This window comes from Triturus cristatus, chromosome 11, assembly GCF_964204655.1.
Source record: "Triturus cristatus chromosome 11, aTriCri1.1, whole genome shotgun sequence".
NCBI classification, from domain to species: Eukaryota; Metazoa; Chordata; class Amphibia; order Caudata; family Salamandridae; genus Triturus; species Triturus cristatus.
In genome coordinates this window covers 855,218,421-855,241,548 of record NC_140594.1, presented here as the reverse complement: position 1 = coordinate 855,241,548, position 23,128 = coordinate 855,218,421, and the positions used below count along the sequence as shown (strand labels likewise).

Below are 23,128 nucleotides of genomic sequence, written 5' to 3'. Positions count from 1 at the left end.
ACGTCAGCGCGCGAGGGCGGCGTCTAAGTACTCCAACGACGTCATCCCGGCGATCACGACGCCGAACGCGGAGTCGCAGACGACGCCTACCGACGCACAAGGGTACTGCTGACGAAAAATCTTTCCGGATCCAGCCTGACACCTGGGGATATTCCAAGGTAAGGAATCTAACTAACGTGTTTCTTTCAGATGCACACGTTCATCCAGAAGGGCATATTGGCACTGAATAACAGATGTTTATTGTTACCTAACTCAATGGTACTCATTATATCGACCTCAGAAGGATTAAAGGCTGAGAAGACCCACCGGAATTTGATCCTGTGACCATGAGGTCAAACACAGGCCCCTACAGTGGATGCATTAGTCCACTGAGTCACCAGATCATGCTCTTAACATCAAGCGTGTGCTGTGCTCCTTCTGCAACTGTATCCAGGTTAGGAAAGAGCAAGGGAAGATCTGGTGTCTGATTGAAGTGAAAAGGAGATAACTATAGGAAGAAACTTTGGGTTCATCTGTTGTCGCACTGTTTCGCTGAAAACCTGAAAGTATGGTTTTTCTATTGTGAGGCAATGTCATTTGCTAACCATTCTCAAGGATGTGAAAGCTACCAAGAAAGTAACCTTTGATGGCAGGAATGCAAACGTTCGAAAGGTGTGGACACAAGTCTTGCAAGCACCACATTTAAATTCTATGCTTGAACTGGGGGTGCTCATAGAGGGATTTTTCTTTTAAGCCCTTCAACAAAAGCTTTAAAGACCTGTACACGTAAAAGAGACTTGTGTTTACGATTCAGCAGCTATGCTGCAATTACATCAAGGTGCAGTTGCATGGAAGTATATGCTAGTCTTGAATTTTGTAGGTGTAGCAGATAACATACAGTAATGGACAAAACTTTTCTATTTATCAGCATAGCATGCTATAGTTGGACTTTGAGCCTCTAAGAATGTCCATACACTCGGGAGGCAGGTGCAAGTATCTGAACTCTAGGACTTCAGGAGCCAATTGGGAGGTTCAGTTGTTTGGCGTTGCACTGAGAACTCACTCTTGTAGTGTTTAGATTAAAGTCTCCTTCCTCCTCTGTGGTTACATCAGAACTTAGTGATACTCAACTGTATGCTGGCGTACACTATGACTGGAAGTATTGTCATCTGGTGGTGATGCCTTAGCTGGTGTCGATACATCTATATCTGGGTCTGGTGGAACGACGTCATAGGAATCCTATGGATCTGGACAATATGGGGGGCATTCCCTGGAAGTCATTGCCCAGAGTGTACTGTGCAGGGCTGCCTGTAGTAAGGTCGCATGAGTGTGTGGAAACAGGTGACATGGATTGTGGCGCAGTGTCAAGTCGCATAGGGCTAATTTCTTTGTACTCCATGGACTTTTTCTTCGGAGGGGGTTGGGTTTGAGCAATGTCCTGTTCGTCCTTTTGTGGCTCGATTTTCCGGGTAAATGTTCAGCCTCCAAAAGTCCTTTCTTGTTCATAAGTCCTTGAAGGTTTTCAAAGACATTGCCCTCATCTTTAGGGTTGACTGTGACTTGAATCTTGTGATGTGGCAAGTCCTTTTTAGGTCCCTCCTAGCGCAGCACGCATGCGCTGCTCTAGGAGAGGGCCTCTTGTGACCACTCCACACATGCAGAAAGCTTTGAGATAACTTGTGCATGTGGTTGTTACATCAATTGGTCTTTGCGTGTGGCTTTCGAGATATGAAAGCACGCAATTGGCCAAAGACGGCAGGAATGTCCCGCCTTTTCTTTTAACATTAACCCCCTTGGCCTCGGAAGCGAACAGCGGTGCGCATTGTGCCAGCTGCATACCTTCCTTATTTTGGCTCATGTCCCTAAGTAAACAAACACGCTCGCTTTTGCAGCCACACTTGTTTGTTTATTCGAGCAATTATGAGCTCATAAAATGTTTACTTTGTAACAAAAAGCCTGAATTATACATGCTCTATAACATTAGGCATGCTATTACTCGACGCTGCGGTGCGCATTTTAACAATCTCTGAAAGAAGAAAGGCTGAGTCAATCACGCAATGATTTATACTCAAGGCCTACAGAAGGCACATCAATCTCTGCAAAGCACACAGCAGCTGCCCCTCCCGCCAGCCTCGCACATTACTAGCCCCTAGCTCAGTGCGTCTCGTGTGGAGCTTTACAGCTATTCTGCTAAATTAATCGTGTCTGCTATGTTTCATATGCCCGACTTATGCATCACAGTTCTCTGTAACTATTCATGACAAGTCTTACTAGTGCCCCCTCCAATACCATACACCCTATTTGGTACCGCACCCCACCACAAGCCCTGCCCACTCTCCATGGTGTGATGATTCCAGTCCAAACACAAGCTCTGTTTCTGGAAACAAAAAGTCTTGCAGGCTTTTTTTTTTTTAGTTGCCACCTGCAGAAACATTTACAGCTACCTAACAGATGTACAATACGTTGGAACGTGTCTATCATAGCTGTATGTTTGGTCAGGAAAATACCACAGATACACTGCAATGTTCTAATCCACAAGCATCCTGTTACCATCTTCCCAGATCACGCATGCAGCCCAAACAATATCATCTCATTGTGAATGCCGCTCGTGTCCTGGCCACAGGGCACTCCTCTCAAGCAAAGAGAGATCGCAATCACGGGGAGCTCTGGAAAATACCACAGCTCAGGTCACCTCACCCAGCTTCCCCTCGGACCCACCTACCCCGAAGAAAGAAGTAAACAGTCCGCATGTCCAAGCAACCAAAATATAATTGTTTGCACTGGAACAAACCAAATGCTGTGGAACTTTACCATTTTACCATCGACCTGATGCCAGATTACCTTGCACCAAAGGGTACGGGCGCGGACTGAACCGAAATATCACGTTGTGGGTGCGATATTACCAATAAACAAATGCATGCTTTTAGTGGTAAGTTAAGGCAGTGCTCCATGCAAGGACCTTTAATTACCGTATTAAAAAAACAAGATTCTCTAGGTGGTAATGAGTGTCATAAACATTTGTGCATATTTGTTGTGTTACATTTTATTCTGCCCGTCGACATTCATTATTTATTATTCTACATACATTTACACAGCGCCTCGCATCGAGCTGGCAGACGCACGCGTTTAATATGTACGCTACGCACTGTTCCTCGGCTACTTCAGCATGATATCCACACGCAGCACAACAGCGAGGAGAGGTCACGCCAGGGCCGTCTCGGAGTGCTGCACCGTAACAGCGAGGAAAGTCTGCCGTAATTAAATGTTCTTAAGTGGCGTTTTCATTTCGCCTCCGTCGACTAGAAAATAGGAGTCTTGCATCACGTTAACGATCCCTTCCAAAGTGCCCCGAGATGGCCGAGACTGCTCTAGGGGCGCGTCACATAGCAGGATGTCCTCTGCCACAGTCACTGCTGCCTCCTAGTCGAGGACCACTAGCGCACACCCACCCAGAGCAGGGAGGCTTCAGCTGCACACAGATCCGTGCCTGCTCCGACTGCCATCACAGGGCTGCTCGGTTTTTACTCTTTTATACATGGCGCAGAGAGACATTTTTTGGACGCAAGTAGAAAAGTCTACCTTTTTTTCCTGCTAATTTTAACTCTTTTTATAATGGCCTTTTTCTTTGTACATTATGATTGTTGCCTCGAGTTTTTAGAACGCATTGTTAGACTCGAGCCGAAGAAAAATAGGAACCTTAAAGCTAGCCTTTTTATTTCGCAGTACGAAGCGAGGGGGCGAGCCCGGTAAGATGAATTGGTAAGTTAAAGGTTCGCCCTTGACGCCTGCTGTGACATGCAAAACCAACACTACCTTCCGTTTTCAAAGGTACGCAAATTAGGCATCAAGTTAGCAAATAGCCACACCTCCTATAGTTTTTAGAGACCTCACAACTTATGTAAGATGCCCTATGTTATGTCTGCATATATATAATATTTCAAAAGCTATTAACAGTTCCCCTTTCCTCAGACTTGCTATGTCTCTGTTGCAGTTACGAAAGGCCCTCAAAGCCCCCCTCTTTGCTTTTAGACAACATCCCACCTACACCATAACACACAGACTGAACTGTTTGGCTGCAATCACAATCTGCCCCAGCAAATGTACATCTTCTGCTTGTCCTCATTCTATCCACGCATACAGTCAATAAACCATTGTGCCAACTCATTTATCTCGGTAGCCTTGCGCCTTTTGTGCAGCAACCATCTTTGTAATAGCCAGATTTGCGCCACAAATATACCTAACCGCATGGAAAGCCTGTGTTAGAACCATCCTGGTATCACTGGTATTGCCCACACAGCCTCCTACAATCGATATAGCACTGATTCCTCTGGAACTGCATTTATAAATGGGTTGGGAGAATCTGAAGATGGATAGTCTGAGCAGCCTGGAAGCAGTGGCTCTTCTTGAATTAATGAGGCAGGTGTTTGGTACTGCAGTCACAAATCCACTGCTTTAGGGAACACTATTTCTAAAACAACAGAGAAGTAGTTGAGAGTTTTCCAGTCAGTGCCGGCACGTTTTCACCTGCTACCAATGGGCTTGGAGCAGTAGTATTCAGGAGGGATGGCAGGTGCACCTTATGTATTTTTGTTTAGTTCTATACAGTGCCTAATTTCTAAAAAAAAAAAATAATAATAAATGCCAGGTCCCAAGGTTTTGCCAAGGATGCAACAGTAGCTTGTATCACCCTCTGCAACTGCTGCAAAATGCCAGTCACAAAGGCCTGTGAAGACACTGTGATTACTATTTTTGGTGCATGTTGCAGTGATAAATTGATGTGCTCTGCTGAAAATAGTTACACAGCATCACCATGTGGTGGACTGTCACAAAAAGTGCCTGTGTAAAGAATTAAGTGGCAGCGCTAAGCATTGGTAAACACCGGCTTAAATAAGCACTGGTTCTATATAAAAGGTATTAGTTAGTTTGATCATGTTGGGAACAAGACTAAGTTTCAAAATGCCAATTCTGTGCCTCCAATTCATGTTTTGCTTGGACGTTTCCCCACAAGCAAGACGCCTTAATGATTAACAAGGCACTGCTCTATTCCTGGTCCAAGGGAGTTGTCACTTTCACCATGCAAACTCGAACTCCACTTTTATTTTAAATCTCCTTTCCGACTGCTTTGTCCTTGAGCACGCCTCGCTATTTCTGCAGAGCTGCAGGCTTCAGAACTGAGTTGTGCAAACTGCTGTTAGAAAGCCGTCCTGGTTTGCTTTTAAGCGCTGTGCAGTTTATGACAGGTGGACCTAAGCGCACTGTTTGTTTCCTAATTTCCTGTTTTACTTTGCTCCTGCTCCCCTTCCCGCAGTGTTCACTATGCTCCCGCCCCCTCCCGTTGTCTGCATTTGCTCCCACCCCTCTACCGCTGTACTTCGGGTTCCAGTTTTCTACTTTGCTACTCCCCCCCTTCCCGCCATGTTCACTATGCTCCAGCCCCCCTTCCCAAGGTGTTCACCATGCTCCCGTCCCCCTCCCATTGTCTGCATTTTCTTTTCTCTGTCAGCCGTCCCACACCGTGACTCTGATTGCTATTTCTGCACAGTGGCAGAGCACCCACGATAATATGTGCAGCATGACTAACCACTTATAGGCGAGACCTATTGGCAATGCCAATGCTAGTCTGTTTAATGCTGCACAGTCAAAGCCACTGTCGTCAATGGCTTTTAAGCAGATGTGCTTTTAAGCGCCAACGTTGATGATGCTTGCACACTCCGACGTGTATGTAGGCGACTCAGACAACTTCGCTGGCGCAGAAGATGTACGTGGCGCCAATCGTTTGCTCGGCATCGATGGCTTTGTCGACACCCAATTCTGGTTTGGCTTAGAGGGCTGAATTTCCCCTTAAGGTCTGCCCTGTATGCCCAGAGCGCAACTGGAATCTATGCCGTCCAGCCTAAGCTCCATTGTGTGCTCTCAGTGTCGATCAGAGCCAAAAGGCTGTGGTGCACTAAGACGGTGTTGAATGGGCGTTGGGGGTAATTGGGAGGTGTATGGGTTGGTCTGATGACTTGGAGAACTTACAGCCCATGGAATGGATTTCATCCTTGGCCCTGATCTTGTAGTCATGAGATCTTCGTTGAGCTCTAGGGGTGGCAGTGAGGGTTCATCCAGTCCTTCTTCGCGTTGTACAGTCTTCAGACGTGACATGATGTGGACTATACAAGAGAAGCCCACATTCGCCACCATCTTCCCCTTCTTCGCTGCCAGTGTTGAGGAGTTCTTCCACAGAGAATTCTGCCACCATCGCCATGTTGTGAGCTAGGCGTCGCTCGCCGCAAGAGTGAAGTGTTTTCTTGTGCTTGAATACATTACAGGCTGCACAATCCTATTCGTTATGATCCGGCGACTGGCAAAGGTTGCAGATATCCTGCTGGTCCAAGTACACGGACTGAGCCCCTTTCGAAAGAGTGGCTTTTTTTTTTTTACCTTCCATTGCCCAAAGCCAAGCATTCTTGGTGGCTAAGAGAAAGAGTTATGGTCGAGGTAGATGACTTGGTGGAGGTTCCGAAGAAGGTAGCTGGATACAATGTGGACTTCAAGTTGTAAAGTCTGGGCCCAACAATAGGGGGCAAAAGTGTGCATAGCATGAGTATCTGCAGCCAACACATGCTACGTATAAGGGTAGGTGTAACTGGAAGAGTTTAACACCACAGAATTCCGCTGAGTTGCATAAAAACTTCAAGACACCATGGAGTTCTGTAAACAGGCAGAATATGGGGCATTGCTCTACTCCAGCTTTTTTTAAAGCCGGTGAATAACAGTATTCACATAGGATTTTAATCTCCTACTATCACCTGAGAGAATGAACAGAAAAGCGTTGCAGCATGTGGATGAACATGAGAGATTAACATGAGCAATTAGTATACCAAGAAAACCACAAATCTCTATTAACACATTTTAGTAAAGCCTGAATGAATACCATGAAATGATTCAATGTCCTGAAGATCTCAATAGGACTACTTTGGTGGGAAAGAAGATATAATGAAAAAAAGTCAACAATTGAAATCTGAGGAAAATGTTATAATTTGAGAGAATGTAAAGACTCACTTGAATATTTATTTGAAAAAGGAAAACTGACTCTTTTAAAGATCTGGTATTTTTCTGTATCCTGATTAGGACTTTTATTCCATGAATGAAGTCTTGCTTGGATTATTTTTGGAATAATTGGATCCTTTGACCCAATGCTGTAAATTTGTTAAATATTTTTGAATACTGTGCATGGCCTACTATGTTCGACATTGTATTTTTTTGTGATTTGGCTGTTGAGTCTCTTTTCAAACTGTTAGCCAACTCTTATCAATTTTAAAAATAATAAGTGGTACCTTTTTAATAAATGTCTGCCTGACACTTTTAAAAAGTGTCAGATGCATAATTTCTGCTATAGAAGTGGATCTATGGTCAACTGGGGAAGTTTGTATTTTTAGGTCTCACCTAGGCAGCGCTTGCGCTCTCTCTGAGACAAGCTGTATCTAGGATATGGGCTTGAATAAACAACCATCTTTTTCATTAGTTCCTGTTGCTGTCGTTTTGGAATGATGGCTTTTCATCACTTAGTAGTCCCTCCTTTTGTAATTGTGTATCCTCCCATGAGGACTGGCTCTCTAACATGTGTTCCTACTGTTCAGGTTATTTATACTTCGAGAGAACTCTTTTTACCTGGCCTTCCTCTTTACTGGTTAACGGTTCTGTTTACTCGTTCGGTGAAACTTCTGTGGCATCCTTTGCTTGTCCACGCTTTATCTCTCCTGTGCCTCCCCCTCAAGCCTCCCACAACACTGCTTTGGTTGCTTCATATCCCTTAATCTCCCCTGGTCTCCCCCAAAACTGCAACACTTCTCGTAGGCCCCCACCACCCCTCCTAGGGAACTGTTTTTTTTGTTACTGTACAAACATTTTTATTCATATAGCACACCTAGCCCCGGGCTTGGGGAAATTAAACAATCAGCCCAGAATCACAGGATGTTGAGCCTAACAGCAGGCTCAAACTGGGATCCCCAGTTCACCAGTGTGCAGATCTCACCACTGTATCAATTCCTTTGCCAAGTCAGATGCAGGGTGAAGTACCATGAGTGGCAAAAAGGGGTCCCATGGGAGACCTAGTGACTGCCTGTGGTACTGCACCCTCACAACACTGCTTGTTTTAACGTGCAGTCATAACTGCCATTTTTACTGCCAGCGCTACAGCACCATTGCAGGTTTACTATACAAAAAACAGGGTTACTTATTTTATTAACCCCTTCTGTGCCGATGACGTGCTGGACTCGCCATGGAGCACAGTCGCGCTGTGCCCATGACGAGTCCAGCACGTTATGAGGCATTCCCTGGGGAATCCCTTTAATTAAAAATAGCCTCGGGAGCTGGGGAAGAGCTTCCCCAGCTCCCGAGGCCCCCCCCCCCTTTCAGTGTAATGACGATCGGCGCACACGTCGCGCCGACGTCATTACACTGAAAGTGAAACTGAAATGAGCCAAGAGGCTCATTTCAGTTTCACTTTCTACGTGCTCAGGGGGCTATCTCAGCCCCCTGAGCACGTAGAAAGACGGGAGAGGTATCGTTGGATCAGTGGATCCCTGCTTGGGGATCGCCGATCCACCCACTAGACACCAGGGAGGGGGGAGCGGCCCTTGGGCAAGGGTCTTTGCTCCCCCCCAAATAACGTTGGCACCATTGAGTCTTTTTGCCCCCCCTGGGGAGCAGATGGGGGCATTAGCCCCCAATCTGCCCCCCCCCGGGGGGCAAACAGCCCACTAGACACCAGGGAATTTATTTTTTTAAATAAAGATAGGGGTGGGGGCTGCCCAAAACGGGCAGGCCCATGCCCCCACTCCAGCCCCCAATTACTAGTCTTTCTGCCCCCCCAGGGGGGCAGATGGGGCATTGGCCCCTAATCTGCCCCTTCGGGGGGGCAGAAAGCCCACAAAATAGCTGGGATTCGTTTTTAGGGTGGGGGCTGCCCGCAACGGGCACGCCAATGCCCCCACCCACCCGCCACCATTACAGCCTTTCTGCCCCCCCTGGGAGGCAGATGGGGCATCGGCCCCCAATATGCCCCCCCGGGGAGGGGGCAAAAAGCCTACTAGACACCAGGGAATTAAAAAACATAGAGGTGGGGGGTGCCCAAAACGGGCAGGCCCATGCCCCCACCCCACCCCCCAATTACTACAGTCTTTCTGCCCCCCTGGGGGGCAGATGGGGCATTGGCCCCTAATCTGCCCCTTCGGGGGGGGGGGGGGGCAGAAAGCCCACTAAATACCAGGGATTAGTTTATAGTTTTTTTTAGGGTGCCCCCACCCACCCGCCACCATCACAGCCTATCTGCCCCATGGGGCAGTGGCCCCCAATCTGCCCCCCGGGGGGCAAAAAGCCCACTAGACACCAGGGAATTTAAAAAAAGAATAAAAAACTAGGGGTGGGGGCTGCCCAAAACGGGCAGGCCCATACCCCCACCCCACCCCCCAATTATTACAGTCTTTCTGCCCCCCCGTGGGGCAGATGGGGCATTGGCCCCTAATCTGCCCCTTCCGTGGGGCAGAAAGCCCACTAAACACCAGGGATTTATTTTTGGATTTTTTTTAGGGTGGGGGCTGCCCGAAACGGGCACGCCAATGCCCCCACCCACCCGCCATCATTACAGCCTTTCTGCCCCCCCCTCGGGGGGCAGATGGGGCAGTAGCCCCCAATCTGCCCCCCCCCCCAGAGGGGCAGAAAGCTCACTATCCACCAGGGATATTTTTTGCGCAATTGTTTTTAGGGTGTGGGCTGCCTGAAACGGGCACACCAATGCCCCCACCCTCCCCCCCCCCCCCACAAAAATGACAGTCTTTCTGCCCCCCAGGAGGCAGATGGGAGCTGTATCCCCCAATCTGGCCCCCCCTGGGGGGCGCAGAAAGCCCACTAGAAACCATGTTTTTTTTTTTTATTAGTGTAGGGGATCCCCAAAATGGGCATGACAATACCCCCACCCCACCCCCAGAGAAACTCCAGTCTTCCCGCCCCCCCCCCGGGAGGGTAGTTGGCGGCAGCGGCCCCTGATCTGCCCCCGGGGGGGGGGGTGTAGAAAGCCCACTAGGCGCCAGCGAGTACGCAGGCTTTTTTTATACGTGGGGGCTGCCCAAAATGGTCATACCAATGCCCCCACCCCCACAAAAAATAGCCACAGTCTTTCTGCCCCTTTAGGGGCATATCGGGATGAAACCCCTTCCCCGATTCCCCCCCAGGGCGGCAGAAAACCCACTGGGCTCCGGCTTTTTTTTTAGCAATGTGCATACCTGTGGATTTTGGGCCCTAGCGCAGTTGGCACGTAGGCAAACCTAGCAAACCTGTACATTTTTAAAACTAGACACCGAGGGGAATCCAGGATGGGGTGACTTGACTGGCTCTCACCAGGTTCTGTTATCCAGAATCCATTGCAAACCTTAAAATGTGTCCAAAATAACACATTTTCCTCACGTTTCTGTGGTGGAAAGTTCTGGAATCTGCGTGGGTCCACAAAATTCCACCCACCCCGCGTTCCCCAAAGTCTTCCGAGAAAAATGGTACCTCACTTGCGTGGGTAGGCCTAGTGCCCGCGTCAGGCAAGGGCCCAAAACCAATTGAGCAGACATCAAAATTACCTATCACAAAACAACCTGGTTTTGCAAAGGGGGTCCCACGAGTTTTTGGCCCCGGGCTTGGCGGCTATCTAGGGAAACCTACCAAACCCACACATTTCTGAAAACTAGACACCCGGGGGATTCCAGGGAGGTATGGCTTGCTTGGATCCCCCAACGTTTCCTTACCCAGAATGCCCTGCAAACCTCAAATTTAGCTGAAAAAAAGCACTTTTTTCACACATTTTTTGTGTGGGAAAGTTGTGGCATCACCGGGCTGACACAAATTTCCTACCACCCAGCGTTCCCCCGGGTCTCCCGATAAAAATGGTGCCTCACTTGTGTGGGAGGCCTAAGGACCAGCCACGGGCAAGGGTCCAAAACGCAATTTTCATGTCGCCTCACTACGTTGTGGGCCCTTGCCTGTCGCGGGTACTTGGGCCTCCCACACGAGTGAGGCACCGTTTTTATCGGAAGACCCGGGGGAACGCTGGGTGGTGGGGAATTTGTGTCAGCCCGGTGATGCCACAACTTTCCCACACAAAAATGTGTGAAAAAGGTGATTTTTTTCAGCTAAATTTGACGTTTGCAGGGCATTCTGGGTAAGGAAACATTGGAAGATCCACGCAAGCCATACATCACTGGAATCCCCAGGGTGTCTAGTTTTCAGAAATGTGTGGGTTTAGTAGGTTTCCCGAGGTGCCGGCAGAGCTATGGTTCAAAAACTACAGCTAGGCACTTTGTCAAAAAAGGGTCATTTTTCGCTACAAAATTGAGTTGTGTCCACGTTACGTTTTGCGCCGTTTCCTGTCGCGGGCACTAGGCTGACCCACACAAGTGAGGTTCCATTTTTCTCGGAAGACTTTGGGGAACGCGGGGTGGGTGGAAATTTGGGGATCCAAGTAGATTCCAGAACTTTCCACCAGATAAATGTGGGGAAAAAGTGTTTTGTTTTTTTGGCAATTTTTTAGGTTTGCAAGGGAGTCTGGGTAACAGAACCTGGTGGGAGGCAGTCTAGTCACCCCATCCTGGATTCCCCTGGGTGTCTAGTTTTCAAAAATGTATAGGTTTGCTAGGTTTCCCTAGGTGCCGGCAGAGCTAGGGTTAAAAAACTACAGCTAGGCACTTTGCTAAAAAAGGGTAATTTTGCATTGTGAAATTGTGGTGTGTTCACGTTGGGTTTTGAGCCATTTCCTGTCGTGGGCACTATGCCTACCCCTACAAGTGAGGTACCATTTTTATCGGGAGACTTAGGGTAATTCAGATTTGTAAAGGAACTGTTATTACCTATTGACTTTCGATGCATTTCTGCCTTCCAAATGAAAGACATTGTGTAAAAAATAAGTCATTCTAAAAAATGACTGATAATTCTCATACTAGTATGAGTATTCCCAAATTCGGAAATGTGCAAATATCTACTGTTTCTAAACTCTATATTTTGTTCCCATTTCAGAAATACATAGGTGTCTTTCATACCGATTTTTCCATGTACACATTTTTACAGAATAATTACTATATACCCGGTACATAATAAAAAAACCATTGCAAGTTGCTGCTCAGTTTTTGGCTCTGGGTTCATCGGGTTCTTGGTGAACCTACAAGTCCTATATATCCCCACAACCAGTAATGTCCAGCGGATGTAACGGTATATTGCTTTAAAAGAGCTGTCATAATTAGAAGAAGTTACAGGTGAAAACGTTGACACAAAATGCGCTTTTTTTCAACAATTTTCAATTTATCCTATATTTAACTGTTAGTTTCTATAAAGAAACCTTGATGGATCTACACAAATGATCCCTTGCTGAATTCAGAATTGTCTACTTCTCTAAAATGTATAGCTTTCCAGGATCCATTATTGCTTTTGTACCCATTTCTACCATTAACTGGAAGGAGGTCGAAAGCACAAAAAATAGGCTATGTCCCAGAAAAATGCCAAAACTGTGTAAAGAAATGTTGAGTTTCTGACAAAAGTCTGGTATCCCCTAAAAGCGGGGAAAATGGTGATTTCAGCCCCACAAACCCTTTTTTGATAACATTTGCAGGGAAAAACCCAGATGCTTTCATTTGCAGCCCGTTTTTCCCATTTCCCCCCAAAAAACTAAATTTTGCTGTATTTTGGCTCATTTCTGTGACCCCTCCAGGGGAATCCACAAACCCTGAGTACCTTCAGAGTCCCCATGATGTTGGAAGAAAAGGACGCAAATTTGGCGTGAATAACTTATGTGGTCAAAAAGTTACAGGGGCCTCAGCGCGCACTACCCCAAATAGCCAAAAAAGGGCGTGGCACAGGAGGGGGAAAAGGCCTGGCAGCGAAGGGGAAGGCATATCTATTGCATAGGTAAAAGCACTGGAATTTATAATGCCAACAGGTCCAACTCCAACAAATGCGACACCTATTGCATTTCCAATGCTTGTTATCATAAGTGTTCAGTCTCACCCCATGAGACACTTTAAGGTGCTACACTCCATCTATTTTTTCCTAACATGGCTGTGGCAGCAGTTGTACTGCATCTACGGGTAACAGTGCCTTCCTTGTGTAATATGCAAGCGTGATCTGGAAGGTGAAGGAGGCAAAGCAAAATAAAGATGGCAAGCATATGCCACTATTTCCAGAATCCCGGGTAACTCTGAACTGGAGTAGACTGTTCAACGTGTTTGCTTTATTCTCTTAGAATAATACCTATAATGCATAATGCTACTGGTAAATTAAAGTGGCCCAGCATTTTCCTAAGAATTTGGTATAGGCAGTGTAAAAGAAATAAGCATTCTCTGTGGATTACAACATGCACCAAAACAAGGAATCATCATGCGTGGAACAAGGCATTAACCCATCCCCCCCCCAAAAAGAAAATCAAAACCTTCCTTTTCAAGCATCTGTTCACTAACCAAAATACTGATTACTGATCAAAGTGTGAAGCTATCAGAAGAGGTACACAGCTATAAACCTTCATATCGCAACCTTGTGGAGTGTTCGACGAACCACCTTAAAGCTCTAAACATAATCTGAAAGGTCAAATGATGAACTTGACAATTTATTCTGGCAAACTGATAACTGTTAAAACTACTAGTAACAGGGAGTGTCTTAAAAGGAGCGGTTACCGCACTTTAATAACAAGCATTGGCAAAGCCAATAGGTCTTGCCTATGCAAGAGCTATTGGCTTTGACAATATGTTTTAGCAATGTTGAACAGCAGCAACTCTGATGTACGGTAGGGCTAATAGTTAGTGGGGTAAAGGAGAGTGTCGCTGAGTGGAGTGGAATGTTATGGAGTGGCGTACATTAGAGTTGAGTGGTGTGAAGAGGAGTGAAGTGGAGTGTCATGGAGTAGCGTACTGTGTTGGAATGTCGTGGACTGAGTGGAGTGTCGCAGAGTGGAATGGCATAGAGTTGAGTGGCGTAGAGTGGAGTACAGTGTGCGAGTTGAGTAGAGTGTTGTAGAGTCTAGTGGCACACAGTGTCGCAGAGTGGTGTAGTGTGTGGGGTGGCGTAGAGGGTGTTGCATAGAGTGGAGTACAGTGTTGTTGAATTGAGTGTTGTTGAGTGGCGTGGCATAGAGTGTCAGAGCGGAGTGGCACATAATGGAGTGAGAAGTGTGTCATAGAATAGGTTGGAGTAAAGTTCCACTGATTGGCATAGAGAGAGTTGTGTAGAGGATCGTAGAGCAGAGTGGTGCAGTTTAGATTACAGTGGCTTAGAGTGGATTGGCATAGACCAGTGTAGAATCGCGTAGAGTATAGTGGCGTAGAGAGGTGTAAAGCAGAATGGCAGAGTGTAGTGTAGCAGAGAATACTATTGTAGAGTGTAGTGGTGTATAGTAGAGTGGCGTGAAGTGCATTGGCACAGACTGGAGTGGTGTAGAGGGCCGTGGCATAAAGTATAGTGATCCTGCCTATTATACCATCTGTACAAAATCAATTACCTGTCTCCCCTTTCCCCTTCCTTTCCTCTTTCATGTATGTCCACTGTAACCTGTTTGATAAAATGCAAATAAAGATATTTAAAAAATAAAGTATAATGATGCAGAGTAGAATATGGTGGAGTAGAGTGCAGTGATAGAGTACAATGGCGTAGACTGCAATGGTATAGAGTACAGAGGCATAGACTGACGTGGTGCAGAGAAGACTGGCATAGAGTGCATTACTGATTTTGAGTAAAGTGGTGCTAAGTGCAGTGAAATAGTAGGTTGTTTTAGAGTACAGTGCAGTGGTGCAGAGTAGATTTGAGTGGCGTAGACTGGATTGGCAGAGGGTACTTGCGTAAAATGGAGCGGTACAGAGTAGAGCGCACTGAGTAGAGTGCAGTGTTGCACAGTAGGATGGCAGAGTGGCATTGGCATGGAGTGGTGTAGAGTGGAGTGTTGAAGAGTGCAGTGGTGCATAGTAGAGTAGTGCGGGGTAAAGTGCATTGGCATAGAGTGGAGTGGGCTCGTGTAGAGTAGAGTGGGGTAATGTGGCGTATGCATGGTATCGTAGCGTACAGGCTAAAGCAAATAAAGCCAGCAAATATAAAGCCAGAAAATGTGAGTATAAACCACAAAGCCAAGCAATGGGCAGAATGCATCCCTAGGTCAACGTTCTGAATGTTCCCAAGATGTCTTTAACACACCAGACAGCTGTTCTGTCTGGTAGGCTGCGACTTAAACAGAACTTTCAGATCTTAGATTTCAGAGGGGGGGGGGGGTACGTTGACATAGTTTCAAGGATACAGGGTTGTGCTAAAAGACTCACAACTTGGAGAAAAGAAATTAGCAAGTGCAATATGATATGCCACAATTAAGGCAGTTGCAAATACAAAATCTGTGTAGGTCTAACAGACACAATGAGAAAACACAGCCGAGTGAAATCAATGAAACTGGGTTTCGAGACCATACAGAAAAATGGTAATCAACATAGCTCTCCACTTGTTTAATGTATTTCACAAGAACTTATGTGTTAGGAAAATAAAAAGTAAAACTTCTGCTGGTCTCCCCCCAAAAATAATTCTTTTATGACATATATTCTGGTCACTATTTGCTGGTGAAACTCCAACACTGGACCATTTATTTGCTGGCAACTTTTGCACACAAGCTACTTTGTCCTAAGTGGTATTTTTGAAGGAATTCATCCCATTTCAGAGCAGTAGACTGGGCAGTGGAATTTAAAAGAGAAATGGACCAGCCATAACTTATCAACTAGCTAGCAAACAAAACAAGCAGTTTAAAAACAAAGCAGGAAATTTTAAAAGGCATATTAAAAACACAGATAAATGCAGTACTAACAAAAATAGGCACATTTCAAGGAGAATAAAGAAAATATAAACATCACAACAAGCTCCCCATCATTTAGTAACACAAAACCACTTTCTGGATCGATTATTTTCTGCAAGCTTAAGCACAGAGAACTTTCCAGCTCACATTTTATGCCAGAAGAGGGCTATACTGGAAGTACTACAACAGACCTGCATAAAGAAAATCATGCCTTGCGTAAAGACTGTTTTGAGAACTGCACTTCTGTGGATGAAAGAAATTCAGTGCACATTTTTACTTACTCTTCTTCATTCCCAGACTCGCTATCACTGCCAAACAGAGTTTGCTCATTGCTCTTGCCAGTCTCCCTCTTTCCGTTCTCTTCGTCTTCACTATCAGACATCACATCCTTAGGCTTTGGTGCGGATTTTTCAGATGCAGCATCACTGTCAGAATCTTCATCAGAGAGTATATTGCTCTTTTTTGCTGCTGAGATCCAAAAGCAAAATATAAACAATGACGTAAAAAAAAAAAAAAAGAGTGGGGGAAGAGTGGGATTGGATGAGATGCAGAAATTCAATAATTATTTGGCATGAAAATAGAGTTAAAACACATGGGACTGATCAGGTTGAAATGTTGTTTTGCCATGCTCCTCTAATGAACATATCCTATAGGACCAGTTATTGTTTGGGTCCTCTTAACTGCTTCACGTTTAATAGAACTATATCTCCACTTGACCACAGAACTTTATTGCTGTACATCATTTGTCAACATTGCCACAGTTTAGACCCTGCTCATTCTGCTGGATGTGAAACTGGTGCTAATTCGCTAACGTAGGGGTAGGGAGTTGACCTCCGCTGCCACAGAGAACCTGCAACATTGTATCAGCTATCACAACTGCCCCTTGATATACAATCCTTTCTAATTCACCCGCTGTCTCTCTCAGAGATCACCTTTCTTCCCCCTGCACCACTGTGCTTTCCTACTGCACTGTGCATGACTAAGGCCTATAGAGAGTAGCAAGATTCCTTACCGATGAGTAAGTGACCCTTATGACCCTTCAAGACGTTATCAGCTAGCAAATGATGTGTGCCAACCTCATGGCCAATACCCTGAGAAAAAGATCCGATGAGGGCTGCATGGATTCCAAAGAACAGTACTTTTTTTTTTTATTAGCATTCTCAGCAATTTACATAACAATACAACCAACAAAATAAAACAGGCCAGTCATTGTTACAGCGTGGCAGCATCTGTGATGTGTTAGATGATAGATATTAATGTACATTGGTAATGGTGGGGCCTGTGAGCTCTGCTTTGAGGTATACGCATCTTAAAATATCCTCTTCGGGAATATTCAACTATCATCTACATGTATGCATACATTAAAGCAGTTATATCGTTACGAATCCCAACTCGGCCACAGTTGCCTTCTTTCAACATGGAGGATAAACAACTCCAGCCCACCTCCCAACTCGCCACCACTTATCAACATTTTATAGCCCGGAGTTTACATGCCCACGACACCTTCCAGTATAGCCTCCCCCCGCCGCTCCTGAGCCCACTGCACAAATGGTTCCCAAATGTCACGAGGATGGGAGGTCGGAGGCATCTATTGCCAGAACGTAGTTAGCTGTGAGTGCCCATAGACCACATCCGCCAACCAACCCTTTACCGAAGGTACCCCACTTCTACCCCAGCACTTTGCCACCTGCCTTTTAGCGAAAAGGAAAAGCAGAGCATGTAATTTACGCAATTTAGCGGGTATCCTTAACATACCCCAGGATACCCAGCTCCGGGGATGGGGCATCAGTCCGTCCCACAATCTGGTTAGTCAATAAGAAAATCCGAGACCAGAAGTCTCCAAGTTTCAGGCAGGCCCATGCCATATGCAAAAAAGAAGCGGGCGAGTGCCTGCATAGCCAACAGACATCATCCTCTCTAATTCCCATCTTAAGCAGACTAATCGGTGTCCTATAAAGTCTGTGCAAGTATTTAAAATGTATTAGTCTAAATCTATAATTTTGGGAGAGGTCCGTCAGTTGTCCACAGCAAAAAATCCACTGTTCCTCCGTCAGCGGGGGATGGAGCTCCTCGTTCCAGTGCTGAAGAGACTGGGGTTGAACCACCGGTGCTGTGTTCTGCCTTTGTCTGTATATTCTAGTGACTAACCTACGCGGGGACGGGGAGCTCACAACGTTCTCCAATGCTGGAAAGGTCGGAGGAGCCAGTGGAAATGCCCCTCTAAGCGCACGGCAAGCCGCCTGTAGTTTATGATACAAAAACAGTTCTGAAAAGGATACTTTCTGTCCCTCTTCCGCCACCGGAGGGGGCATAAATCGGTTGTCCGGAAACAAGTCAGCAAACGTGTGGAGGCGCATCTTCCACACCAGAGACTTACCCACTCCTCCCGCAATACATGGCAGCATCGGATTCTGTGTCAGCGACATAGATGGAGCAAACAGAATCGGTACTCCCGCCCTCTTGCGCAATTCCTCCCAGACCCATCGCAGCATCTCGGCAGAATCTACATCTCCTCTCGGACGTCGCGCCCTTCCACAAATGGCCACATTCAGCGGGATTGGTGCCATACTATCCTGCTCTACAGCCACATGAGGCTGAAAAGGCGTGGGGTGGATCCAAAAGTGTAGGAATTGAGCTTGTGCACATAGTGGGAATAAGCGCATATCAGAAGCACCCAGTCCACCCTGCTTCAGCGGTAAAGTCAGCATGTCCCAGGATGCCCGTGCTTGGCCGCCAGCCCACGCCAACGCAATCAACTGAGAGAGTAGCGTTGCGAAAAAAAATTGACGGGAGCGGGATTGGAATGTTTGTGAATAGATATAAAAATGTTGGCAGTACGACCATTTTAATCAAAGCGATCCTACCCGTAAGTGACAGAGGCAGTCTCGCCCATATCTTCCCCTTCTCCTCCAGCCAAACAACCGCTCGTCCGTAGTTCAAATTCCAAATCTCCTGAGGGTGACGGCACAACCAAATTCCCAGATATTTAATCGCCTCCGCCTCCCACCTCAGGGGGTACTCAGAGGGGACCCTCAGGGCACTGTCCGTCAAAAGGAAATATCACCGATTTTGACCTGTTGACGGAGATCCCGCCAACCCCTCAAATCGTATAAATTCGCGCAGCACTGGGTCTAGGTTTTCCTCCGGGTTCAGGAGGTAGAGTGTCACATCATCCGCATATAGCGATATTAACAAGCTTCTGGAACTGAAACCTATACCCCGCGCTGTATGGTGCTGCCTAACACGAGCAGCCAGTGGCTCCACAGCTATTGCAAACAGCAGCGGGGAAAGGGGGCAACCCTGTTGCGTACCACGCGAGATAGGAAATGGCTCGGAAATCATTCCATTTACCCTGACCCGGGCACTTGGCATAGTGTACAACAGACAGATTTTTTTAATAAGGAGCGGGCTAAATCCTATTCGACCCAGTATAGTAAATAAGTATGGCCATTCAAGAGTGTCAAAGGCCTTAGTAGCGTCAAGAAATACTACTGCGGCGTGTACGTCTGGGTGCAAATAATGCACGGTGGAGAAAATCGTGCAAAGATTGTGTGACGTTGATCGCCCCGGAATAAACCCCGATTGATCCGGAAGTGCTATCAGGGGCAGCATAGGCTGTATTCTATTAGCTAGGCCAACATTTTCACATCGACATTTATTAGCGAGAGAGGTCTATACGAGTCCATCTCCATCGCCGGTTTGTCAGGCTTCAACAATGTAATTATCAATGCCTCACGCATTGTTGCAGGCAACTTTCCCACCTCTAGGGCCTCCTCATAGACTGCCAGCAGTCTAGGAGCTAGTTCCTCAGCATACGCCTTGTAAAAGGCTGTGGTCAGACCATCTGGGCCAGGTGCTTTATCCAGTGGCAGACTCTGGATTACTTGGGCAACATCCCCCGCATCTATCGGAAGGTCCATATATTCCCTATGGGAGTTATTAAACCAAACCAGCGCGATGGAATCCAAAAAATCCCCCATCCCCTCCGGGCACTTATCTTGAGTGGCCGTATATAGGCCGGAATAGAAATCCGAAAAGGCACTTAGAGTTTCACTTTGGCCTCTGTTCGTTTCGCCCGATTTAGTGTGTAGTTCATGAATATACGTCTCTGATCTGGGTGGTCATATCATAGTAGCCAGCATACGGCCCGGCCTATCTCCCTCCCCATACCGTCTAGCCTCCGCATATTTGCCCAAAAATTTCACCTCCCGGTGCGCTTCTTCGGCATAATCCAATAGCTTAGCTTTCAGCAAACCGGCAGTGTCCGAGTTGCCCGTCTCACAGAATTGATTTTCAAGTACTTTTATGCTAGCTTCTAGGGATGTGAGTGTACCCCGTATAGCCTTTAACACTCCCGCTTGGCGGGCTATGCATTGGCCCCGAATGACCTCTATAAACGCCTCCCAAAGGGAGGATTCAGTAGTCACCGACCCAGTATTCAATGCAAAATAGTCAATAATACAATTCCTGATCTCCTCTTTAAAAACCTCATCCGATAGGGCGTAGGGTTGGAGACGCCACGTAAAGGCACATCGAGGCAAATCCGGGATCGACAAATTTAACAGGCTAGGGGCATGATCTGACAAGGAACGGGGCGTGGCGTATGCCTCACGTCCCTAGTCCATATGGCAACTTCCCGGGATACCAACCAATAGTCCAAATGGGACCACGCATTTCGGTGCTCCGAGATACAGGTACCTTCCCTCACCGCAACATGCCTGCTTCGTCATACATCAATCAATCCTCCATCTGATATAATCGCCGTCAGGGCTGCGCCAGCCATTGGGTGTAAGGCTCTAGCAGCCCTGCGCCTGTCCGCCGTGTCGTCAAGGACAGCATTGAAGTCGCCCCCCCAGATTATGGTACCGCAGGCAGTCGCCCTAGTCATTGCCCAGACCTTGTGGAAGAACTCAGGAGAGTCATCATTCGGGCCGTATACAGCCACGAGGACCACAGATATTCCACACAAAATCCCCGAGCCAAAACAAATCGTCCCTCTAGGTCCCTCTGTATCAACCCTTCCTTCCAGTCCAACCCTCGCCCAATCAACACAGCCACTCCCCTAGCATAGTTATAGTATATGGCAGAGTAAATATGACCCCATCTATTATGTCCAAGGCGGGGAGATGGGGCGGTGTTCAAATGTGTTTCCTGCAGGAGGCATATATCAATCTTGTGACGAGTTAAATAAGCATGCACTAGTCTGGACTTTCTGCCATCATTCAGTCCCCGAACATTCCAGGTTAAACAGTTTAGGTCATTAGCGGAACTGCGTGTGTCACCTTCATTTAACATTCACCTAGTGATAGAACCAACAAAGCCCACATGACACAAATTTGACATCACCCACATATCTATCAAGTCTTATACTGGCTAGAACCAACAAAACACACTCCCCCGCCACCCACTCCAACCCCCCAATCAGGTTGTAGATTAGCCACCTCTAAACAGAACATGTACAGCAAGAAAAAGAGGGAACCTTCCCGTGGGGGCGCAACTGTGCTGACGACTACCCCATATAAAACAGGGTGGCCAGAAAATCTGCAGAGGGCTCAACCCGCCCAAGACCACATTAATAAGAAAAAAGTAGTCACAACGTGGTGGCAACTTATTAAGGAGAAATGTACATCTACAACAATAAAGTACAGCTTCCGTTTAAAGCACCATGACATAGCTAGTGGGCAGTCTATACGATATCCCCAATCAATCATTGTCACTTAGCTGGCCTCCGGCTGCCTCCGCACCCTCTGCATGCTTCATAGGTTTTCTGCCTCCGACATGCTTGGCAAATTTTAATGCTGATTTGGCGTCCGCGAAGAAATGAGTGGTGCCATCAAAAGATACCTTGAGCGTAGCCGGTTATAACAAAGAGTATGGGATCCGTGCCTGCAGAAGCATTCGCTTAGCCGGGAGGAACACTTCTCGCAGCTTGCACCGCTGGGGTGAAGTCCGGATAAAACGAAATGTTGTTTCCCTTGTGCGTGATGGTACCCTTTTCTCTTGCTAGCCGCAGGATCAGATCCCTGTCCTGGTAGCACAGAATTCTGGCAATAATAGGCCGGGGTGGCGCTCCGACCGGTGGTTTCTGGTCCAGCGATCTGTGAGCTCTCTCCACCGCAAAGACTTTTGAGAGGTGCGGGTCAAAGAGCTCATGCAACAGTTCCGTGACGGAGGTTTTCATTCTGGATATGGCAGTCGTCTCCGGAATACCCGTTACGCGGATGTTATGTCGCGATCTGGCCTCCAAATCGTCATTTTTAGCTCTTATGACTCCCAGAAGTTTATCCATATGCAATAGTTGTTCCTTGGTTTCCACCTGGAATTCATGGAACTCTGTGGAGCGATTTTCAAGTGCGTCTAGGCGTGTCTCGTGCGTGGCCACCTGCGACTTGACAGAGTCCAACTGCGACGTGAGGTTATCCAATTTAGTGTCAATGTTGCGGAGGCTAGATCTCATTTCCAGCATAAGGGTCCTCAAATCTTCCCCCCTGACCTCTGCGTTGGGTTCGCGTTGACTCTCGGCATGGGTCTCGGGTTCTGAATCAGTATGTTGCGTGGTTGCTTGGCGTCCTGTTCCCCATTATGGCAACGATGTCGGTCGCGACACCAAAAAAGGAGGGCCTCTAGCTTACCGCCTCCCAGTAGGCACGAAGGGGGCGAAACTCGATCCAACCACCTCTTCTACACGGTCATACCTCCTCTCCTCCGCCTCCACACGCGTAGCCGCAGTCCACCACCAGCACTCTGTGAGGTATATAGATCAGGGCTCCCAGGCGGAATGCCAACCACCGCAGCTACACCTTCAGCACCGAGCCGCGCACCAGAGGGATGGGCGCGAGGGAGCCGGATCATACACAGATCAACTCAAAGTTTCCAGGCCGCACCACCTCCACCCTCTCCCAAGAAGCGTCTTCCGCTGTGAGCCTGGCCAGTCCACAGCCAAGGAAACCGCCGACAGCTTCTTTTCAAATGTGTCCCGGTAGCTTCTCAAAATGTTCCGTATGAGGACCCTCCGCTGCGCCACAACAGCCGACTGTAGCGGCTTCGGCCTCCAGTCTCCTGCAGGCACTGCTTATCCAGTGACACTTCCAATGAATAAAACAACGCTGGTCATCCACAACACATCCAGCCGTAGTCACATGAGGGGTAATCAGGCAGCCACTTGGCCCTGCGCAGCGCCAACAGCCAGGGCATGTGGGGCGAGCTTTCACAATTCTCTCCCCCCCACATCCAAGGGGAGTCAGGGGGCATAGGAGACTCTCCAGGCCTCAGCGCTCTCAGGCGGGGAGGGCGCGTGCCCAACACTCGCCCCAC

The 23,128-nt window shown here is 47.3% G+C and overlaps 1 protein-coding gene across 4 annotated transcripts in view; it reads right to left on the bottom strand.

The window, feature by feature from the left end:
* Positions 1 to 23,128, bottom strand: part of IWS1 (interacts with SUPT6H, CTD assembly factor 1) — a 304,114-nt gene that overhangs the window by 151,694 nt on the left and 129,292 nt on the right. For 2 of the 4 annotated variants that reach the window (XM_085634665.1, XM_085634666.1), the window contains exon 4: positions 16,096 to 16,282. In XM_085634665.1, the coding sequence (XP_085490791.1) occupies positions 16,096 to 16,282 (187 nt within the window). The remainder of the gene's footprint in view (positions 1 to 16,095; positions 16,283 to 23,128) is intronic. The other 2 variants (XM_085634667.1, XM_085634668.1) reach the window with 1 other exon arrangement.